The sequence below is a fragment of the Bos javanicus genome, chromosome 14, assembly GCF_032452875.1.
Source record: "Bos javanicus breed banteng chromosome 14, ARS-OSU_banteng_1.0, whole genome shotgun sequence".
NCBI lineage: Eukaryota > Metazoa > Chordata > Mammalia > Artiodactyla > Bovidae > Bos > Bos javanicus.
In genome coordinates this window covers 76,408,280-76,430,569 of record NC_083881.1, presented here as the reverse complement: position 1 = coordinate 76,430,569, position 22,290 = coordinate 76,408,280, and the positions used below count along the sequence as shown (strand labels likewise).

Genomic DNA, 22,290 nt, shown 5'->3' with positions numbered 1-22,290 from the left:
TATACCTGTGGCGGATTAATTTCAATATTTGGCAAAACTAATACAATATTGTAAAGTTTAAAAATAAAATAAAATTAAAAAAAAATAAAAATTAAAAAAAAATAAAAATAAAAAGTTAAAAAAAAAGATATTTTCTGAGTGAGGCATTGATAGGTCTGTAACCTTGGAGGACTGGAAATGTCATTTATTATCTACATTCAGGACTCTCGCTGTTCTTGGCAGTTGAATAGTAATGAGCTCTTATACAACTCTGTGATATTTTTAAAGGATTGAACTGGACGTAATCAGCTTACATATAACTAGCCATATATGTTATGACCTAAATTAATTTGGACGAGTAACCAGTTCACTCAAAAGTTTGTTAAAACTCAGACTTTGTTTTTTCCTTTTGCCACGCCTGGTCACACAGCTGTTTCAGTGGCAGAATTGGAAATGAAATTCAAATAGTCTGACTGCAGAATTGGCCCTTGAAAACTCTGTGGCATGTTGTCTTCCACAATTCGTTCCTCTTCTGTTCTCTGTCCTGGTTATGGCTCCGTTGTCCACCCAGATAACGAAGTGGGACATTTTAGTTGTGTGGAATCCTCCTTCCTTCTAAGACTCAGCTATCCATAATCATCTGTCAGAGATCTTACATGTATGCTGAGCTTTCTCCTTCTCATACCCAGTGCTATGGTTCAGATAAACTTGTTACTTTAAATCTGGACCCATTTCTACCGAAGTATTCTTCTAAAATGCAGTTCTTGCTATGGAAACCTATCAGTGTTACCTTCAGGATAAGCTTTAAACTTTAAACTACTGTGCTTTGTTTATTTTGGATACCATATGAACTATCCCATAGGGTTCTTTATGGTTTAGATTACTGTCTGCCTGTGGGCCTCCTCCCTTTGCACCAGTCTTACAACAGTTTTCTGAATGCTCCATATTTTCTGTGATTCGTTATTGAAGAATTGCACTCTAACACAGTTTATTCGAAGGTTTCTTTCTCTGTGAACCTCTTCCTGACTGAATCACCCACTTTCTCTCATGTGCCCCAGATGTAGTGGTTGCCATTTTGCATCTGTTTTAGTAACTGTCACACTGAAAGCCGCTTATCTTTTTATAGGTTGTCTCCTCACTAGACTATGAGCTCCGTGGAAGAAGGAATCGTGTCTTACTCATCTTTATATCTCCAGTGTCTAGAACAGTTCCTGGTACAAAGTAAGTGATTAACTAAGACTGTATTTAGCAGTTAAACTCCAGACATGTTGATAGTTAAGTATACCTATGTAGACTGAGAATGTATTGTCATAAAAAATATGGTTGTGGACTTTTAACACTTCTGAGCCACAGTTTTCTCATCTATAAGATGGAAATAGTACCTCCCTACTCATACAGTGTCACTGTAATGCTCATATTAAAGAATATATGTATAGGTACAGAAGCAACCTAGGTGTCCATCAGCAGGTAAGTGGATTAAGACGTTATGATGTGTGTGTGCGTATATGTGTACAGTGGGGTATACATTTTAAGCGGCCAGAAAAAGGAATGAAATTTTGCCATTTGTATCAACAGATGAACTTGGAGGGTATCATGCTCAGTGAAATAAGTCAGACAAAGGCATACTGTATATCACTTATATGTGGAATCTAAAAAAGCAACCAACTAGTGAATGTAACAGAAAAGAAAGACTCAGAGATACAGAGAATGAATTAGTGGTTACTGGTGTTGACAGGCAAGGAGGAGGGGTAATATAAGGATAGGAGATTAAGAGGTATCAACTATTATGTGTAAAATAAGCTACACAGATATATCTGTACACTTGGGAATACAGCCACTATTTTAAAATGATTATAAATGGAGTATAATCTTTAAAAATTATGAAACTATACTGTACATCTATAACTTACATAATATTGCACATCAGCTATACTTCAATAAAAAATTCATTATCACATTAAAAAATCAGGTATGTAGCAGTACTTTCAGAGAAGGCAATGGCACCCCACTCCAGTCCTCTTGCCTGGAAAATCCCATGGGCGGAGGAGCCTGGTAGGCTGCAGTCCGTGGGGTTGCTAAGAGTCAGACACGACTGAGCGACTTCACCTTCACTTTTCACTTTCACGCACTAGAGAAGGAAATGGCAACCCACTCCAGTGTTCTTGCCTGGAGAACCCCAGGGACGGGGGAGCCTGGTGGGCTGCCGTGAAGTGACTTAGCAGTAGCAGTGGCAGCAGCAGTACTTTACGTGTATTTTAAGTGCATGCCTGCTAAGTCACTTCAGTTGTGTTTGACTCTTTGCGACCTTATGGACTGTAGCCCGCCAGGCTCCTCTGTCCGTGGGATTCTCCAGCAAGAATACTGGAGTGGGTTGCTATCCCCTCCTCCAGGGGATCTTCCTGACCCAGGGATCAAAACTTTGTCTCTTAGGTCTCCTGCATTGCCAGGCACATACCAGGCATTTACCACTAGCACCCCCTGGGAAGCCCTTAAGTGCCATGCAACTTTGTTATTAAACGAAATATGAAAGCTAAGTGTTGAAGTAGATGATTTTGTTTGCTGTATATCTTGCCTGTTAAGGCAAAGTAGTACTATTTTTGAACCATTTTTATCACTTGCAGTTTAAATTTTCAGTTACTGGTGACTAGAGGCATGTACTCTAGCGTCTGAGGACTGGTCTGTATAGAACAAAGGGAGTAATAGCTCGGGGGTGGAAATATGGGAACAGAAAAAGTTTTAAGCAGTTAGCACGAACAGCCTTTTGCCTAGTTGGCAGTTTCATAGTCTGCACAGCGTTTTAAACTTTACAATTCTTTTTAAGTAACTCTTCCTCAGTCTTTATCCTCAGCAGTGACCTTTTGGTCTAATTCACTAATAAAGTCCCTCAATTTTCTTTTAATCTACCTCCAGATTAATTCATATCTTCACTTATCCTTCGATCCCTCATTTACTGTTCAGGGGAAGAAGTACTTCCTTTTCTTGGAAGACATCTGTGGGAACGTTGTGGCTTTTCTTTGTTTGGCTTATCAGGCTGCAGGCGTACTCCCTACCTCATCTGAGGAATTGATGATCGACACTTTTCTATGTCTACTTCCTTGTCATCATGTATTTTTTACACTTTTTAAAATTCTGTAATTTGAACATGCCAGTTCTGGATTGTATTAATATGCAGAAGTTAATAATAAAAGCAAACCTTTGGGAACCAGTTACTCTGCTCAGAACTGGGTCAGTACCAACACAGTTAAAGAGGTACCTGTGAGTACCTCTGTTACCTACATTCCCTGCCCTGCCGCAACCCCTGAAGTAACTGCCATTTTCAATTTATTTTTAATTATATTTTTAAAAAAATAGTATTACCACAGATATGTTTCTTTATTTTGAATTTAATATTATGTTTAGAGTCTTTTTAAAGCTTGCACAAATGATGTTTTAAGAAAAGTCTAGTTTATAAACAGATCTTTATATTTCAATGAAAATATCCAAGCATCATAAAAGAATGATAGAAAGGCTCAGTGCATATTCAAATTTATAACAAGAAATTAACCATGGAGAAATATTTTTGTACAATGTGGATATTGCTGTACCATATATAAAAGAAAGCTCCTTAGAGTGCAGAAGTGTAGCCAGATGTATCTCCACACTGTGGTTTCTTGAATTTGTGATGAATGTTTCAGTTAGATTCATAGCGTCCTCCTTGAGGAGTGGTGACTGTCCTTTGCTTGCCCTTTGCACCTCAGCAGTTCTTCGGTGGGCCTCATTCAGCTGTTCATACTGATCACGTAAGCTTTTGAGACACAGGATCCACAGTGTTCCCATGTTTCTGGATTGTTTTCTTTTTTTCTGTTGTGTAATTGTAGCATTTTCAGAAGAAGTACATAGCAAAAGATGAGGCTATGGTAACTGCCAAAAGAATTCATTTCTTCTTTGTCGTTAAGAATTGGAAGTCTTCCTTGATGCTCAGTGTAGAACATTAAGTCTTGGAGGTGGGACTCAGTGAAAGAAAGATGTTACTACTTTGAACTCCTTTTTGTCTGTTTTCATTTACCATTCTGTTTTCTAAGATCCATTCATGTTGTTGCCTACAGCTATAGTTCATTCATTCTCACTACTGTATAATGTTCCATTGTGTATTAGCCTAATTCTTTTAACCATTTTTCTGCCAGTGAACATTTGAGCATATTGGTGATGGCTTTTATTATGAAGAATGCTTAAATTTGGAATGAGTATCAGTGCAAAATTTTTGTAGTATGTACCTAGAATTGTTTGTTAAGGACATGCAAATGATCAACTTTATAAAATAATGCCAAGTTGTTTTCCAACAAGTTTACCAAATTTAATACCTACCAGCAGTTTAAGCTTTGCCAGTTTAAACAACTAGCAGCAGTGTGTAAAGAGTCACCACTGCCCCACCTTTTTTTCTTTCCATTATTTAGGTCAAAATTCCTAGTCTTTACCATTCTTGTGAGTTTGAAAATAGCATCTCTTGTGGTCTTAACTAGTATTTCTCTGATGAATAATTGAGATTCTGTATTTCTTAAAAATACTTCTTGGCCAGACAAGTTTCCATGTCTATAAAATTTCTATTCAGTTTGTTTTCTTTTCCCCACATTTGCTTACTTTTTTTTTTTTTTTCAATTTTTTTGTCAAGGTTCTTACATAGTTTAATTACTAACATTTATTCAGTTTTACATTTTGTAAATATCTCCCAGTTTGTGGCTTGTCTTTTAGTTGTTTGTTTTTAATGATGTGTTATGCTAAATAGAAGTTCTCAGTTTCCACACAGTCAAAATATTCATTCTTTTCTTCTTTGGTTAGTATGCTTAAGAAATCTTTCTTTTTGGGAGGACGCAAAACAATAGTATAATTTCTTTTAAAACTTTGTCTTTCATACTAATATCACTAGTCCATCTTGAATTGATTTTGTGTATAATGTGAGGTAGGAATCCAGTCTAATTCTTCCAATATAGATAATATCAGGACCATTTAATTGTCCCTCCTTTCTCACAGTTCTGCATTGCTACATCTGTTGTATTAGTATGTCCTTAGATATGTAGGTCTTTTGGGAAATTTTATTTTTTACTTTTTATTTTGTGTTGAAGGATACCAAATTAACAATGTTGGGATAGTTTCAGGTGGACAGCAGTGGGACTCAGCCACAGGTATACATGTGTGCATTCTCTTGTGGGCCTCTTTATATTGTTTCACTTTATTTGCTGTTGTTTTTATTCAGTCGCTAAGTTGTGTCCAACTCTTTGCAACCCCATGGACTGCAGCATGCCAAGCTTCCCTGTCCTGCACTAACTCCCGGGGTTTGCTCAAACTCATGTCCATTGAATTAGTGATGCTGTCTAACTCTTTTATGCTCTGACATGAACTTCTCCTCTTGCCCTCAATCTTTCTCAGCATCAGAGTCTTTTCCAGTGAGTCAGTTCTTCACATCAGGTGGCCAAAGTATTGGAGCTTCAGCTTGCATCAGTCCTTCCAGTGAATATACAGGACTGATTTTCTTTAGGATTGACTGGCTTGATCTCCTCACAGTCCAAGGGACTCTGAAGAGTCTTTTACAGCACCACAGTTCAAAAGCATCACTTCTTCAGTGCTCAGCCTTCTTTATGGTCCTACTGTCACATCTGTACATGGTTACTGGAAAAACCAAAGCCTTGACTCTGTGGACCTTTGTCAGCAAAGTGATGTCTTTGCTTTTAATATGCTATATAGGTTTGTCATAGCCTTCCTTTTCTCCAGACAAGAATCCCAGAGTGGGTAGCCATTCCCTTCTCCAGGGGATCTTCGCAACCCAGGCATCCAACCCAGGTCTCCTACATTGCAGGAGGATTCTTTACTTCCTGAGCCACTAGGAAAGACCCTCCAAGGAGCAAGCGTCTTCTAATTTCAAGGCTGCAGTCACCATCAGCAGTGATCTGGGAACCCAAGAAAATGAAATCTGTCATTGTTTCCACCTTTTCCTTCTTCTATTTGCCATGAAGTGATGGGACAGGATGCTATGATCTTAGTTTTTTGAATGTTCAGTTTTAAGTCAGCGTTTTCAGTCTCCTCTTTCACTTTCATCAAGGGGCCTTTAGTTCCTCTTCACTTTCTGCTGTTAGAGTGGTATCATCTTCATATCTGAGATTTTGATATTTCTGTCACCAATCCTGATTCCAGCTTGTGCTTCATCCAGCCCAGCATTTCACATGATGTCCTCTGCATAGAAGTTAAATAAGCAGAGTGACAGTATATAGCCTTGACATACTCCTTTCCCAATTTTGAACCAGTTAGTTGTTCCATGTAAGGTTCTAAATGTTGCTTCCTGACCTGCATACATGTTTCTCAGGAGACAGGTAGGATGGTCTAGTATTCCCATCTCTTGAAGAATTTTTCACAGTTTGTTGTGATTCATATAGTCATTGAAACAAATATTTTTTGGAATTCCCTTGCTTTCTCTATTATCCTACAAATTTTGTTAATTTGATCTCTGGTTCCTCTGCCCTTTCTAAACCCAACTTGTACTTCTGGAGTTCTCAATTCATGTATTACTGAAGCCTAGTTTGAAGGATTTTGAGCATAACCTTACTAGCATGTGAAAAGAGTGCAATTGTATAGTTTGAACATTCTTTAGCATTGCCCTTCTTTGCAACTGGAATGAAAACTGACCTTTTTCAGTCCTGTGGCCACTGGTGAGTTTTCCAAATTTTCTGGCATATTGAGTGCAGCACTTTCACAGCATATTCTTTTAGGATTTGAAATAGCTCAGCTAGAATTCCATCACCTCTACTAGCTTTGTTTGTAGTGGTGCTTCCTAAGGGCCACTTGATTTTACACTTCAGGATGCTGGCTCTTGGTAAGTGACCACACTATCATGGTTATTCAGATCATTATGATCTTTTTTGTATAATTCTTGTGTGTACTCTTGCCACCTCCTCTTAATCTCTTCTGCTTCTGTTAGGTCCTTAACGTTTCTGTCTTTTATTGAACCTGTCTTTACATGAAATGTTCCCTTGATATCGCCAATGTTCTTGAAGAGATCTCTAGACTTTTCCCATTTTATTGTTTGCCTCTACTTCTTTGCATTGTTCATTGAAGAAGGTCTTATCTTCCCTTGTTATTCTCTGGAACTTTGTATTCAGTTGGTTATATCTTTCCGTTTCTCCTTTGCTTTTCACTTTTCTTTTCTCAGCTATTTGCAAAGCCTCTTCAGACAACCACTTTGCCTTCTTGCATTTCTTTTTCTTTGGAATGGTTGTGGTAACTGCCTCCTGTGCAGTGTCACAAACCTCTGTCCATAGTTCTTCAGGCACTCTGTCTACCTGATCTAATCTCTTGAATCTATTTATCACCTCTACTGTATACTCATAAAGGATTTTATTCAGGGCATACCTGAATGGCCTAGTGGCTTTCCCTACTTTCTTCAATTTAAGTCTGAATTTTGTAATAAAGAGTTCATGATGTGAGCCACTGTTAGCTCCAGGTCTTGTTTTTGCTGACTGTATAGAATTTTTCCATCTTCGGCTGCAAAGTACAAAATCAATCTGATTTCAGTATTGACCATTTGGTGGTGTCCATGTGTAGAGTTGTCTTTTGTGTTGTTGAAAGAGGGTGTTGGCTATGATCAGTGTGTTCTGTTGGCAAAACTCTATTAGCGTTTGCCCTGCTTCATTTTGTACTACAAGGCCAAACTTGCCCGTTACTCGAGGTAGCTCTTGACATCCTACTTTTGCATTCCAATCCCCTATGCTAAAAAGGACATCTTTTTTGGTGTTAGTTCTAGAAGGTCTTGTAGGTCTTCATAGAACCAGTCAACTTCAGCTTCTTGGGCATTAGAGGTTGGGGCAGAGAGTTGGATGGCTGTGATGGTGAATGGTTTGCCCCCTGCTCTTCCCCTGTAGCATATTGGACACCTTCCAACGTGTTGGGCTTATCTTCCACTTGTCACATCTTTATGCCTTTTCATATTGTTCATGCGTTCTTGTGGCAGGAATACTGCACTGTGTGGTTCGTAGCTTCGTTGAGTCACACGAGCTCCTTCACCACAGCCAGGCTGCGATCCATGAGGCTGCCATTGTATTTACCCTTCACCAAGTCTTGCCAGACATTTATTTGTTTTAGTATTTTCTAAGAACTGTGACTTTGTTGATATTCTCTGTTACTTTTTTTTAACTTCATTAGTTTGTTTTTTTATTAACTTTTGCTTTCTTAGGGTTTACTGATTACTATCTTTCTAATTTAACAGATTGTCCTGTTAACTCATTTATTTTCAGCCTTTCTTCTTTTCCTAGGACAAGTCATTAAGGCTATAGATTTGCCTCAAACTGTAGCATTTACTGTATTCCAAAAATGTTTGTAATTAAGTTACATTCATTTTTTAGTGTTTTTTTGGAAGCCTTATGTGCTGCAATCCATGGGGTCACAAAGAGTCGGACACAACTTCACAGCTAAACAACAAAACATTTTTATTTTTTGAAATTGTATTCAGTTATTTATGTTTGGTTGAGCTGGGTCTTCATTGCTATTCAAGAGCTTTGTCTAGTTGCAGTGAGCAGGGGTTTTGCTCTTGTTGAGACGTGGGGGCTTCTCGTTGCGCTGGCTTAACTTGTTACAGAGTACGTGCCCTAGGGCAGGAGGCTTCAGTACTTCTGGCTCGAGGTTTCTACAGCACAGGCTCAGAACTTGTGCCCTGTGGGCTCAGTTGCTCCTGATGTGTGGAATCTTTCCAGACTGGGGACCTCACCTGTGTCCTCTGCATTGGCAAGTGGACTCACAACCCCTCTTCCCAGGGAGTCTAGTTTTTAGTATTTTTAGAAAAATTTCCATTACCATTTCTGATGACTCATGCAATATTTAGAAGTGTTATTATTTTCTATTTGTATTTTAAAAATTAATCTTTTATTACTGATTTTTAACTTAACTGCATTTTGATCAGCGCCCAGGAACAAAATTATACATATTCTTTGAAATTTAGTGACATTTTCATTACCTCCCAACATATGTATTGTTTTTCTATATGTCCCATGTATTCTTGAGAAGCCGAGAAGGCAATGGCACCCCACTCCAGTACTCTTGCCTGGAAAATCCCATGGATGGAGGAGCCTGGTAGGCTGCAGTTCATGGGGTCGCTAAGAGTCGGGCATGACTGAGTGACTTCACTTTCACTTTTCACTTTTATGCATTGGAGAAGGAAATGGCAGCCCACTCCAGTGTTCTTGCCTGGAGAATCCCAGGGATGGCGGAGCCTGGTGGGTTGCTGGCTATGGGGTCGCACAGAGTTGGACACGACTGAAGCGACTTAGCAGCAGCAGCAGCAGCATCCTTGAGAAGAATGTTTGTTTTCTAACACTTATTAGGTTCTGTTCATTAAATTCTTGTTCATCATTTTTTGATTCACTTGATCTATAGAAAATTAGTGTGTGTTGAAATCACCCGAATCAGTGGTCAGTTGGTCAGTTTCTTCCTGTAGTTCTAACAATCTTTACAGGCTTTTATCCTCCTGGGAGATTGTGAATTATTATTATTATTTTTTTGCCTTGTCTGGATAGAGATTTGATTTGCTTAGAAATGTTTCAGGGTAGAGAGAGGCTAGGAGAAAGCACAGGGTGTAGAATTCTCTTTTTAATTTTCACTGTCAACTGGGAAAGCAGTGTACTCACAGTACTGAACTTAGAAGCTGCGTTCTTCAGGTTCCTTTGGGTTCTCAGATGCAAGTTAGAGCTCTTGATCCTTTTTGTTCTGTCTCCTCTCGGGCTTCTTCCATTTGTCCTTATTACTTCATCTCTTGGTCCATGCTGGTGTTCCCACTTTCAACCTTTGGGGGCACTCACCACATCTGCCTTATTTTCATCTTTCCAGGTTGATTGATCCTTGCTGAGATGGTTGAACTGGAGTGGCATCTCCTCATCATTTGTAGGGGACTGCTGCTCTGTGTTTGAACTGAGATCAACAGAGGATTAGCACTTCACTTCACCTAAGCATTCTCTCGATAGAGGGGCCAGCATTTCCTCTGGTAGCTCATCAGGTCTTGGAGGCTTAGAAGTTGGAGAGTGACAGTCTTTTGGTTTTACTGAGTATTTCATCTTTTTTCCAGAGAGGTCTCACTCTCTTTCGCACACCCTGATCTGACTTCTGGTGGATACGGCAAGGTCCCAGTCCAAGGTGACTCACTTCCTGTTCTCGACCATCACTGTTCTTGAAATTCTTTACTTTGCCAGTTTTAGTGTCCCTCCGAGGCTGTCACTGTAGTTGGAGATCAAACCAGTCCGTCCTAAAGAAAATCAGTCCTGAGTGTTCATTGGAAGGACTGATGCTGAAGCTAAAGCTCCAGTACTTCAGCCACCTGATGCAAAGAGCCAACTCATTGGAAAAGACCCTGTTGATGCTGGGAAAGATTGAGGGCAGGAGGAGAAGGGGACAACAGAGGATGAGATGGTTGGATGGCATCACCGACTTGATGGACACGAGTTTGAGCAAGCTCCGGGAGAGGGTGAAGGACAGAGAAGCCTGGCGTGCTGCAGACCATGGGGTTGCAAAGAGTCGGACACGGCTGAGCGACTGAACAGCAAGCTGATGCTGCCATTTCTCCCGTTCCTTCTGTAGCTGCTCTTCTGCTTGTTCTCTCACAACTGGGGCATCAGGCTGAGCTTTGCTGCTCCAAAGATAGAAGCTGCCTGAAAGCTAGATAAGGAGATACAAGCAGAGGAGACATCTGTTAGGAGTACTCTGAGGCTTTAAATGCAGTTTGGGTCTCTGGAAGGGTCCTCTTGTCGTCATACCTATAATATCTTGAGAGCAGTTGTCTTTGGTGCTCCGCGACTGAACGTCCTATCTATAGAGCTTCACAGTCATTGTCCTCTTGTACCCGCTACAGCTTGCCTTTTTCCACTGTTTATCCTGAAGTCATGGCCTCTGTCACGGCCTCTGCTGCCTTAGTCATGACAGCAGTCGTGGGCTCCATAGCAATCATGTTGTTTGCCTTCAAAGCTCTCTTCATCTCTTCTAGGTGAATAGGCAAATCCAGGCCGTCTGTGCAGGACAGCTTCTCTGGTCCATATTTGTTTTGTGAAAATTCTGATTTCTTTTTCAGTGAAAAGAACCACCATCCTTATCCCTGTCCTGTCCTTGATTAGCAGTGTTCCCTGGAATTCTGTTGTCTAGAGATTCTTTACTGAGGCTCTGGATGCTGAACAGGGACTCCAGGTTCTCAAACTGAGCATAATGAAAACCTTTCAACCTCCCTGCATTACTGGATTCTCATGGTAAATGCTCGGTGCTGATAACTCTCTAAAGAATTCCTGAGTGGAGACTCCTGCCTCTCACAAATTGGGCTCCCTAGAAAGACAGTGTAGGGTGGCAGATGGGGAAGTGGCCCTGTTCCCAGCAGCCTGCTGAGCGGTGGGCAGGATGGAGCAGTCAGTCTCAGGTGCTGTGCCGTGCTGTCATCGTAACTGTGCCAAGTGGTTGAAACAGCTGCCAGATAGTCTGTTTCGGGGTCGCAGATGCTGTCTCTACCATGCTGTACCATTCCTCAACCCGGAAGTCTGTTAGGGACTGCCCATCCTTTTTGGCTGAGATCACTTTGTTGGGCTGGGAGAAGGAACCAAAGCTAGGCTGTTTTTTTTTTTTAAAGCATGCAAATTTGGAGTTCTCTATCTGCTTACTTAGATTGAATCTTGTATCATTTTCTTTGTTTTCCCTAATAATGCTCTTTTTCTGCTATTATAACTCAGCCCAGCTTTCCTTTTGTTTGTATTTGCCTAATATGTCCTTTTCCATATTTTTGCTTTCATGCTGTCAGCATCTTTATTTTATGGGCATCTCTCATCTTACTCTTGAATTTCCTGTTACTATGATTATTTCTATATTTGCACTCTCTTTCTTTTGCTTTCTGATAATGCTGGTTGTTTATGCCTTTTTTTTTTCTTTCCTTTTCTAGCCATTTTTTGGGAATTGAGTTTTTTTTTAAATTGTATTCTCTTCTACTCTGCTGGTTTGGAAATTACACTCCTATTTCTGTTCTTCTGTGGTTACCCTTGAAATCCTGCTGGGAATGCTATGTAGTCCAGAGTTAAGCCAGAGCACAGGCCCTCTGCCGGATGATGCAGAGAGTTGACCTTATCAGTTCCTGTCCTCTCACTCCCTGCCCAGCCCCTCCACTCTGTGCTTCTGTATTTTAATGGTTTATTCTGGTTTTATTTACATACCGTAATAAGATGTCACTGTTGTTATTTTATTGGCAGTGTTTATTTAGACGTACTTGTATGCTGACCAGTTTCTTTACTCATCTTTCCCTTCCTGCATCTCAGAGCACCCTCCTGTGTAATTTTATTCTTTTTTGAAAAATGTGTCTTTCAGATTTTGTCGAAGTAAAGGCCTGCTGTTGGTAAACTCTTTTTGGTTTCTCTGGCAAAATCTTGATACCTTCTGTGTTCCAAAGAGAGTTTTGGTGCTTGAATAAATTTTCTCAGTTTTCGCAGATAGGTGCTTGTTCCGCCTTCTTTGTTTCCATCGCTGCTTGTTGAGAATTCTGCTGTCACTTGACTCTCTTCTGAGTGTCGTCACTCTTGTCTCTGGCTGCTTTTAGCATGCCCTGTGTTTTGGTGCTGTGCGGCGTGACTGCTGTGTGTCCCTGGGTGTCCAAACGTGAGTGTCTTCATGTTTACCCCAACTGTTTTATTCAGTGTTTCTTAGAATTGTGAACAAGTGTATTTCACGGGTCTAGAAAACTGAGTCATTTTGTCTGCTAGTATGACCTCCTCTGTCTTCATTTTCTGAGATTATGAGTAGAAATATATGTCAGGTCACATTTTATCTTTTCATGTCTTTTAGTTTCTCTTTGATTTTTCAAGCTGTTTATCTCAGCATTACTTCTAAATGAATTTTTAAACTTTATATTCAAGTTTGGTGATTCTCTCTTAAGTGCTATCTAATCTGAATAAACTATAGGCTCTAATTAGTAACAATATATTGATATTGGTTCATTACTTATGACAAATATAGCATCCTAATGTAAGAAATCAATAGTAGAGGATACTGGGTATAGGATATATGAGAATGCTATTTTCTTTACAACTTTTCTGTAAATCTGAAACTGTTCTAAAATGAAGAGTTTAAGCAAATTTGAAATGGTTCTTTTTCAGATATGCAATGCCATTTTCATGGTCTCTTTGCTTGACCAATATGCCTTTTATTGCTAAAACTAATTTTTTAAAATTTATGTTTAATAATTTTTATTATTTTTATGTTTATTAAATTACGCTTAATAATCATAATAATAAAGTCCATAAGGGTAAGAAACATATTTATATTACTTTTTTCAATCTTGCCCTTAATGTTCATCTTTATCTTAGTAGGTTAAAGGTGAATAGAATTTAGCCTTAAAATAGTTGCCATGCAGGAGAAAGCTGAAGTAGCTCAGCTTTGTGTTTTATTTAAAAAGTAAAAATAGGGTAGGGCAGTGAAATAGAACTTGAAAAAGTTATCTGTAAAAGGAAACATGCAAGATTTACTGGGGACAAGGTGTTAATTGTATTGAAAATTATAGTCTCTAGTCTAATATATGAATAAATTAACTTTTTTGTAGATTTAAGCTGAATTTTGGGACATGGCCACTGCTTCACCAAGGTCTGATACTAGTAATAACCACAGTGGAAGGTTGCAGTTACAGGTAACTGGTAAGTTGTTTTCACAGTAATTTAAACTAATAGTTCTCTGATGAAACTTTCTTTTTAATACCTAATTTAGCAGACTTATTTCATAAGTATCTTTTCTTTTAGATTCATGCCATGGTGTATTTGTTGCAATAGGCCTCAAAGATAGAAACTCTGTAAAAATATTTATTCCATGAGTATTTACTGAACCTGTACTGGATGCAGAGGAGCTCTATCCTTTTTGGTAGTGGCAGAATTTGGGTATTAGAATAAGCCCTATTGAACTGAGCTGGTTTTTAAATGATTATTAGAATGGAGAAAGATGCTAAAAGCCCTTTTCCATGCATTTAAGCCATTCATTCAATCATGGGCAAATATTTGTTAAGTGGAAATCCATATATGAAAACACAAGACCCTAGTACTCCAGGGACTTACTATATAATGTCAAGCAGGTTTGTTTTGCATGGACAGTTACCATGCAAAGTGACTATTAACTGGATGCAGTGAGCACTTAAAGGGAAGTGTCATAGTTCTGCTTGGAACTGGAGATGGCCTACAGGTCTGTGAAAGTAGGGTAAGAGAAGGATTCACAGACGGTAACACTTTGACTCTTGTAGGAAGGATTAGAGTTCATTGCAGATTGGCAGCCAAAGGTATGGGAGGGAGAAGGAACAGCAAATGTAAAAGCATGGAAGAGCCTTGGTTCAGATCATTTCTTCTAGCTAACTGGAGTAATGATTCAAAGAGTGGTCCTTAAACCAGCAATTTTACTTGTATAAATTTATCTTGCAGGTATTTATATTGTTTATATATGCATATAAATAATGTCCACATATAATGTATGTGGATAGTTTATATGTAAATATCTGCAAGATAAATTAGTAGGAGTAACAGAAAAAGAATCTTTAATACCAAAAGATTGGCAGAATTCTAGATAAACAATGACGTGAAATGAATATGTGTACCAGTAACAGCCAAGTTCTAAGGTAATATTTTTAAGTGAAAGAGCAAAGTATGAAATAGTGCATATAGCCATATGGATATGAAAAAGGAGGGGTGTTTGTATGTGGCTCTGTGCTTAGAACATTAGAAGTAATATTTGCCTTAGGAAAGGCAGGTTGAGTTTTGGATAAGAAGGAGATAGACTGTAATTCCCATGGTACTCATAACCATCAGGTCAGCTGTTAATAGGAGTTTTCAGTGAACAGAGCTAGAAGACGTTTATTGTCTTAGCAAAAAACCAATCCCGAGTTCATGCTGATATTGCTAATTCTAAAGAATAGCTGTAGTCTGTAAATAACTATTTTCCACTAAAAGTTGTTTTTACTTCATTTTACTTTATATTTCTGTTTTCTCTTAACTTCAGAATTTTAATTCTAAATAATATCAGCACAGGTATATCTGTTTTATCCTAACACACACACACACACAAGAAGTCTTAGCAGTGTTAAAGTTACTGAAAGTAACAGGCCCTCTCATTGCAGTTTTAAGATTTCTGTGTGAGAAATGCCTCATATGCCTCCTTCATATGTATAGTCAGAGTTATTTTTACATTTGGTTATTTTACATTTGGTTATGCCACCAACTGGGTTAGTCAGATTCATTGCTTTCAGTTATTTATTTTTTATTTAATTTTATTTTATCACCATATAAGGCATTTATACAGTTCTAGAGTCAAAATTGTTAAGTCAGGATGATATTTGGAGAAGTCTGGGTACTCTGTCCATTCCTTCCCCTTCTTTCTCTTCCCCTTTGGAAACATTTTTATTAGTGTTGTTTTATCCATCTGTTGTTTTTTTTTGAAAATATAAGCAGGTATACACATTATATGCATGCATATCTCTCCTCTCAATCTTCCTAGTTCTTAGCATCTAGTTCCTACACCTTGCTTTTCTTCATTTAACAGTAATATCCTAGGGTAATGTCCATAGCAGAGTATTCCATACACCTTTTTATCGCTGCCCAGTACTCTGTTAACTGGATGTACCAAAGTTAATTCAACTAGTGCCCTACTGATGGACATTGGGTTCCATTTTTTGCTATTGCAAATAGTGCTACAATAAAGGGCTTCATGTGTCATTAGGATAGAATTCTAGAATGAGATTGCTTGATCAAATAGTAAGCACGTGTGATACTATCAATCACAGTTGACCCCTGAACCACAGAGATTATGGTGCCGAGTCCTGCGCATTTGAAAAATCTGTGCATAACTTTACAATCAGCCCTCAATATCCATGGTTCCATATCCATGAATACAGCCAACTCCTGATGGTATAGTACTGTAGTATGTCCTTATCTTAAAAAATCTGTGTAGAAGTGTATCCCCATGATTCAAACCACTGTTGTTCAGAGGTCAGCTGTTGTGAAGTTCCTTTCCATAGGGTCTGTACTATTTCTGTGTTCCCACCAGGTGTCTGTGAGAGTGCCTGTTTTCCTATAGCCTCATCAAGATACACTATCAGGCATGATGACACTTAGGTAAGAGGCAGTATCTGAAGTGTCATTTTATATATCATTTCTTTCATTATGAGTGAGGTTGAGGCATATTTCAGGGATATTTGTATTTAGTTTTCTGTGAACTGTGAACTTACATATTTTCAAGCAATTCCCTGATGATTCTGATGTGTATTCCACATAAGTGTAATTCCTGATACTTATGCTTTTCCTCTGCTAAGCTTAGAGCTGTATCCTTGGTTATTCACTGTTACTTGTGCAGCACCTGTGGCTACCATATCTGAGGTGTGACTTTCTTCTTGGTCTTTATCTACTGTATGAGTACTTAACTGAAGTAACAAAGACCTGGTCTAGCTGATTTGGGCCAAAAGGGACCTTAGATAAAAGCTATCAGGTAGCTAATAAATAGAATCACTCGAAGCCTGGAGAACCAATTGGAAAATAGATATGGACCAAAGGAGTGTAAGTAGCCAAGATAGTGCCTCCACAGTATTTATCATTTTGAGTATCAGTTAATACAGCTAAAGCCTTTGACTGTGTGGATCACAACAAACTGTGGAAAATTCTTAAAGAGATGGGAATACCAGACCACCATATCTACCTCCTGAGAAATCTGTATGCTGGTCAAGAAGCAACAAGTTAGAACAAGACATGGAACAACAGACTGGTTCCACTTCGGGAAAGGAGTACGTCAAGGCTGTATATTGTCACCATGCTTATTTAACTTATTTGCAGAGTACATCATGTGAAATGCTGGGCTGAATGAAACGCAAGCTAGAATCAAGATTGCCAGGGGAAATATTAATAACCTCAGATGTGCAGATGACACCACCCTTATAGCAGAAAATGAAGAAGAACTAAAGAGCCTCTTGATGAAAGTGAAAGAGGAGCGTGAACAAGCTGCCTTAAAGCTCAGCATTCAAAAAACTAAAATCATGGCATCTGGTTCCATCACTTCATCTCAAATAGACAGGGAAACAATGGAAACAGTGAAAGACTATTTTCTTGGGCTCCAAAATCACTGGAGATGGTGACTGCAGACGTGAAATTAAAAGACACTTGCTCCTTGGAAGAGAAACTATGACAAACCTAGACAGCGTATTAAAAAGCATAGACATTACTTTGCTGACAAAAGTCCATCTAGTCAAAGCTGTGGTTTTTCCAGTAGTCATGTATGGATGTGAGAGGTGGACCATAAGGAAAGCTGAGCACCGAAGAATTGATGCTTTTGAACTGTGGTGTTGGAGAAGACTCTTGACAGTCCCTTGGACTACAAGAGGAAACCAGTCAATCCTAAAGGAAATCACTCCTGAATATTCATTGGAAGGACTAATGCTGAAGCTCCAATCCTTTGACCACCTGATGTGAAGAACTGACTCATTAGAAAAGACCCTGATGCTGGGAAAGATTGAAGGAGGGAGGAGAAGGGGATGACAGAGGAGAGACGGTTGGATGACATCACCAACTCAGTGGACATGAGTTTGAGTAAGCTCTGGGAGTTGGTGATGGACAGGGATGCCTGGCATGCTGCAGTCCTTGGGGTTGCAAAGAGTCGGATAAGACTGAGCGGCTGAACTGAACTGAGCATCTTAACACACACACACACAAGTTGTTTATCCATGCATCTACTACATCTTGGTTACTTAGATGTTTTGACAGTTGTATAAACAAACCTGTGATAAATATCCACTTGGAGGCTTTGTGTGGACATAAGTTTTCAGCTCCTTTGTGTAAATACCAAAGAGTGCAATTATTGGATCACATGGTAAGCCTATGTTTAGATTGTAAGAAACCGTAAAACTATCTTCCAAAGTGGTTGAACCATTTTGCATCTCTGCCAGCCATGAATGAGAGTTTCTGTTGCTCCACATTCCCCCAGCATTTGTTGTGGTTAGTGTCCCAAATTTTGGCCAGTCTAATATGTGTGTGGGCTTCACTGGTGGCTCAGTGGTAAAGAACCCACCTGTCAATGCAGGAGACATGGGTTCTATCCCTGGGTTGGGAAGATGCCCTGGAACAGGAAATGGCAACCTGCTCCAATATATCTTGCCTGAGAAATCCCATGGACAGAAGGAGCCTGATGGGTTGCAGTTCATGGGGTGGCAAAGAGTGGGACATGACTTAGCGATTAAACAACAGTAGGTGTGTAGTGATACCTTACTGTTCTTTAATTTATGTTTCCCTGATGACGTGTGTTGTTGAGCTTACTTGCTATCCATGTATCTTTGGTGAGGTGTCTGTTAAGGTCCTTGGTCCATTGGGTTGTTTGTTTTCTTATTGTTGACTGAAGAGTTTGTTGTATGTTTTAGACAATAGTTCTTCATCAGATATGTCTTTTGCAGGTATTTTCTCCCTGTCTGTGGCTTGCCTTTTCATTTGTCTTGACTTTGTCATTCACAGCGCAGTTTTGAATTTTAATTAAGTGATACTTGTAAGTTATATCTTTCAAGGACCATACGTTTGGAAAGTGAAAGTGAAGTCGTTCAGTCGTGTCTGACTCTTTGCGACCCCATGGCCTATAGCCTACCAGGTTTCTCTGTCCATGCGATTTCCCAGGCAAGGATACTGGAGTGGGTTGCCATTTCCTTCTCCAGGAGATCTTCCCAACCCAGGGATCGAACCCGGGTCTCCCGCATTTGTCATTATCTAAAAAGACATCTATCACCATACCTAAAGTCACTTAAAGTTTTTCCTGTGTTATCTTTTACGAGTTTTAAGTTTTGTGTTTTGCCTTTAAGTCTGTGATACATTTTGAGTTAATTTCTATAAAGGATATAAGATCTGTGTTTACATTTATTTATTTGCATGTGGATGTCCAGTTGTATGTGCACCATTTGTTGAAAAGATGTCTTGTGCTGTTAACACCATCCAATACTGCCTTTCCCTTCTTCCAGTACACAGATAAGTCCAGCGTATACTGAGGAAATGACTTTCATTTGGAGTGAAGAACTTTGGTTGGGGGATGTCTAGGGAGAGATCTATTCCTTCTGTATCACATCAGTGATACAGAGTTTAGAGCAGTTTGGAACAGAGAAGGATGAAAGTGAGTTTTGCCATCACCCTAATAATAACACTTCAGAGGTAACATTAAACACTGTTTGATTGTTTTATGTTGCTGGTATATAAGTATAGTATTCCCTTTGAATCTCTTCCTGTTCTTCAGTTGTGAACTGAGGACTGCTGTATTTCAAATAGTCTACTTCTGCTCCGGCTTTTTTCACTTCATGTTTCTGTGACTACTTGTTTGCACCACTGTCCCCTCACAGTAGAGTGTGAGCTTGCATCAGCATGTTTATGTTCACATCTTAACATGCGATACCCACATGACATGGAGATGGCTTTCCCTTCTTATCTCAGACTCACAGTGTTCATCGGTGACTGACTACAGAAATGATCTTAATAAGTTCTTATGACTACTTGGTAGTCAGTACTTTGCCCTGAAATTATGTATTCCCCATTTGAATTAGTAGTTTTAAAAATTATTTAAAAATCAGATGTTTAGCCTAAATTAAACAAGTCTTCCTCAAAGTCGGATAAATTCACTTTCAAATTCACTTTCTGTAAAGAGGTATGATTAGCTTCTATAGTGACATTTTGATTTCAGAATTTTTCTTTGAAAAGGCAGATAACCTCCTTTTTTTGAAACCAACTTCCTAGGAAAAGCATTTTTTTTTTTTTTTAAATTGCCAGTGTTTGTGTAATTTCAGAAGGGTAAGTTATGAATACTACCTCACGGAGAGGTTAATAGATACATTGAATCTGAAGACACTTACCTTTCTCTTAATGCTGGAGGCAGCTTAGAATTAGCAAAGATGTGGAGAAATCAGAACTCTTATACACTGCAGCTGGGTGTGTAAAATGGTACAGCCATCATGGAAAATAGGTTATTCAACAGAATTACCATGTGTGTGTGTGCATGCTAAGTCGCTTCAGTCCTGTCTGACTCTGTGCAGCCCTGTGGATTGTAGCCCGCCAGGCTCCTCTGTCCATGGGATTCTCCAGCAAGAATACTGGAGTGGGTTGCCATGCCCTTCTCCAGGTGACCTTCCCCCCTCAGGGATCAAACGTGTGTCTTTTAGTCTGCCGCATTGCCAGGCGGGTTCTTCACCACTAAAGCCATCTGGTAAGCCCCAGCCATTGCACTCCTAGGTAAGAGAAATGAAAACAGATGTCTACACAAAACCTTCTAAGTGAATGTTTGTAGCAGTATTATGCACAGTAGCCAAAAAGTGAAAACAACCCAAATGTCTTATCAGCTGCTGAATTGATAAATAAAAAGTGGTATGCCTATACAGTGAAACATTATGTGTAAATAAAATGAATGAAAATACTCATGTATGCTACAACCTGGATGAAGTTAGAATGCTAAGTGAAAGAAGCCAGTCACAAAAGACCATGTTATGTGAATCTAAATCCACTATTTGAGATGTTTAGAACAGGCAAATCTATACAGACAGAGAGTAGATGAGTCATTGCCTAGGGCTGGTGGGGTGGAGGGGGTGGGATGAAATAGAAGGGTGACTGCTTAATGGTATGAGGTTTCTTTTTGGGGTAATAAATATATTTTAAATTGCTTGTGGTGATGGTTGCACAACTCCTGTGACTATAATGAAAACTATTGTGCAGTTTAAATGGGTGAATTATATACTATGTGAATATATTTCAGTAAAACTACTTAAAGCCAAATGGTTCTCAGGCGTTAACAATAGCCCTTTTGTATTGTTTCTTCATCTTGCCAGCAAAAAGAGTCTGAGTTGCTCAAGAAGCACGATTCCATTCGTATTGATTTATACTATTTTGTGTGCTAAGTCGCTTCAATCCTGTCTGACTCTTTGTGACCCCATGGACTGTAGCCCGCCAGGTTGCTCTGTCCATGGGATTCTCCAGGTAGGAATACTGAAGTGGGTTGCCATGCCCTTCTCCAGGGGATCTTCCTGACCCAGGGATCGAACTCAAGTCTCCTGCATTGGCAGGCAGATTTTTTACCACTAGCACCACCTTGGAAGTCCCTAATAGTTGGACACAACTGAAGCGATTTAGCACACCCACACTTTGTGGCTAAATATATTCACTAGTGGTTATCGTGTTTCTTGTTAGTTTCTAGTGCCAAACTAAAAAGAAAAAAGAACTGGTTTGGAACAGCAATATATACAGAAGTAGCTGCAGATGGAGAAAGTAAGAAAACAGCAAAATCCAGTAGTTCTTCTAATCCAAAATGGGACGAACAGCTAACTGTGTAAGTATCTGGTGTAAAGAATGCAAAATTTTCAAACGAGTGTTGTTTGGGGAATGTTTTTCTGGTGATGGATTTTTTTTGGTGATTTTCTGTTGTTATTTTGGTAAGATAACTTCAGAGTAAGGAATTCTATATTTTAGTGTGACTAGACAATTTTAAATGTGAAAAAAGTTTTGGATAATTTTATTTTCTTTAGAAATGAAGCATAATAATCCTTGGTTTCGCTTTACAGACTTTTCCCATATAATCATATTTTCTCTTAATTGTCTTGTAAAAATAAATAGAGCAGAAAACCATTTGGCATTTCTGAAATACAGTGTTACAAGTTTGTGTATAGTAAAAGTATTATAACTAATGCAGTCAGCTTAAATCTTTAGATATTTGTTCAAGTAGAAGTAATGTTATTGGGAAGTCTTAATAAGACTTTTGATGTATTGTTGGTGTTTTGGTTTGTCAATTGCAGAAATTGTTTAGGTATTGAATTCCTAATGTACTTGAAAATAAATGTTTTTATTTATAATTCAGCTAGTTTACTGTTTCATGTAGTATTTTTCCTTAAATAAACTGAATTCGTGACTTTTTCAAAGTTATTAAGTGAATGTATTCTCCTGTATTTTTGTTACAATTTTACCTTTACAGAAATGTGACCCCACAGACTACATTGGAATTTCGAGTTTGGAGTCATCATACTATAAAAGCAGATGCTTTGTTAGGAAGAGCAACAGTAGATTTGAAACAAGCTCTGTTAATACACAATAGAAAATGTAAGTTTTTTGTTCTAATCTTTGTGTTTTTTTTTAACTTTATTTTAGACATTCTTAAAATATCCTGAAGTCTAAAAGCCAAAAAAAAAAAGTTTTATATTTATAAAAGGAGAGATTCATTTATTGCCTGTGACTTTTTAAAAATTTATAACATATGAAATACAAAATATATTCACTGGCATTTCTCTATCCAAGAAATTTATACAAAATAACCCGAGTC

General features: G+C 38.7%; 1 protein-coding gene across 3 annotated transcripts in view; it reads left to right on the top strand.

The window, feature by feature from the left end:
- Window positions 1–22,290, top strand: part of WWP1 (WW domain containing E3 ubiquitin protein ligase 1) — a 137,733-nt gene that overhangs the window by 28,345 nt on the left and 87,098 nt on the right. Inside the window, exons 2-5 of one of the 3 annotated variants that reach the window (XM_061439438.1) lie at window positions 1,106–1,200; window positions 13,550–13,640; window positions 21,168–21,306; window positions 21,946–22,070. In XM_061439438.1, coding sequence (XP_061295422.1) covers window positions 13,571–13,640; window positions 21,168–21,306; window positions 21,946–22,070 — 334 coding nt within the window. In that variant the 5' untranslated portion in view covers window positions 1,106–1,200; window positions 13,550–13,570. Of the gene's footprint in view, window positions 1–1,105; window positions 1,201–13,477; window positions 13,641–21,167; window positions 21,307–21,945; window positions 22,071–22,290 lie in introns of those variants that run through there. The other 2 variants (XM_061439439.1, XM_061439440.1) reach the window with 2 other exon arrangements.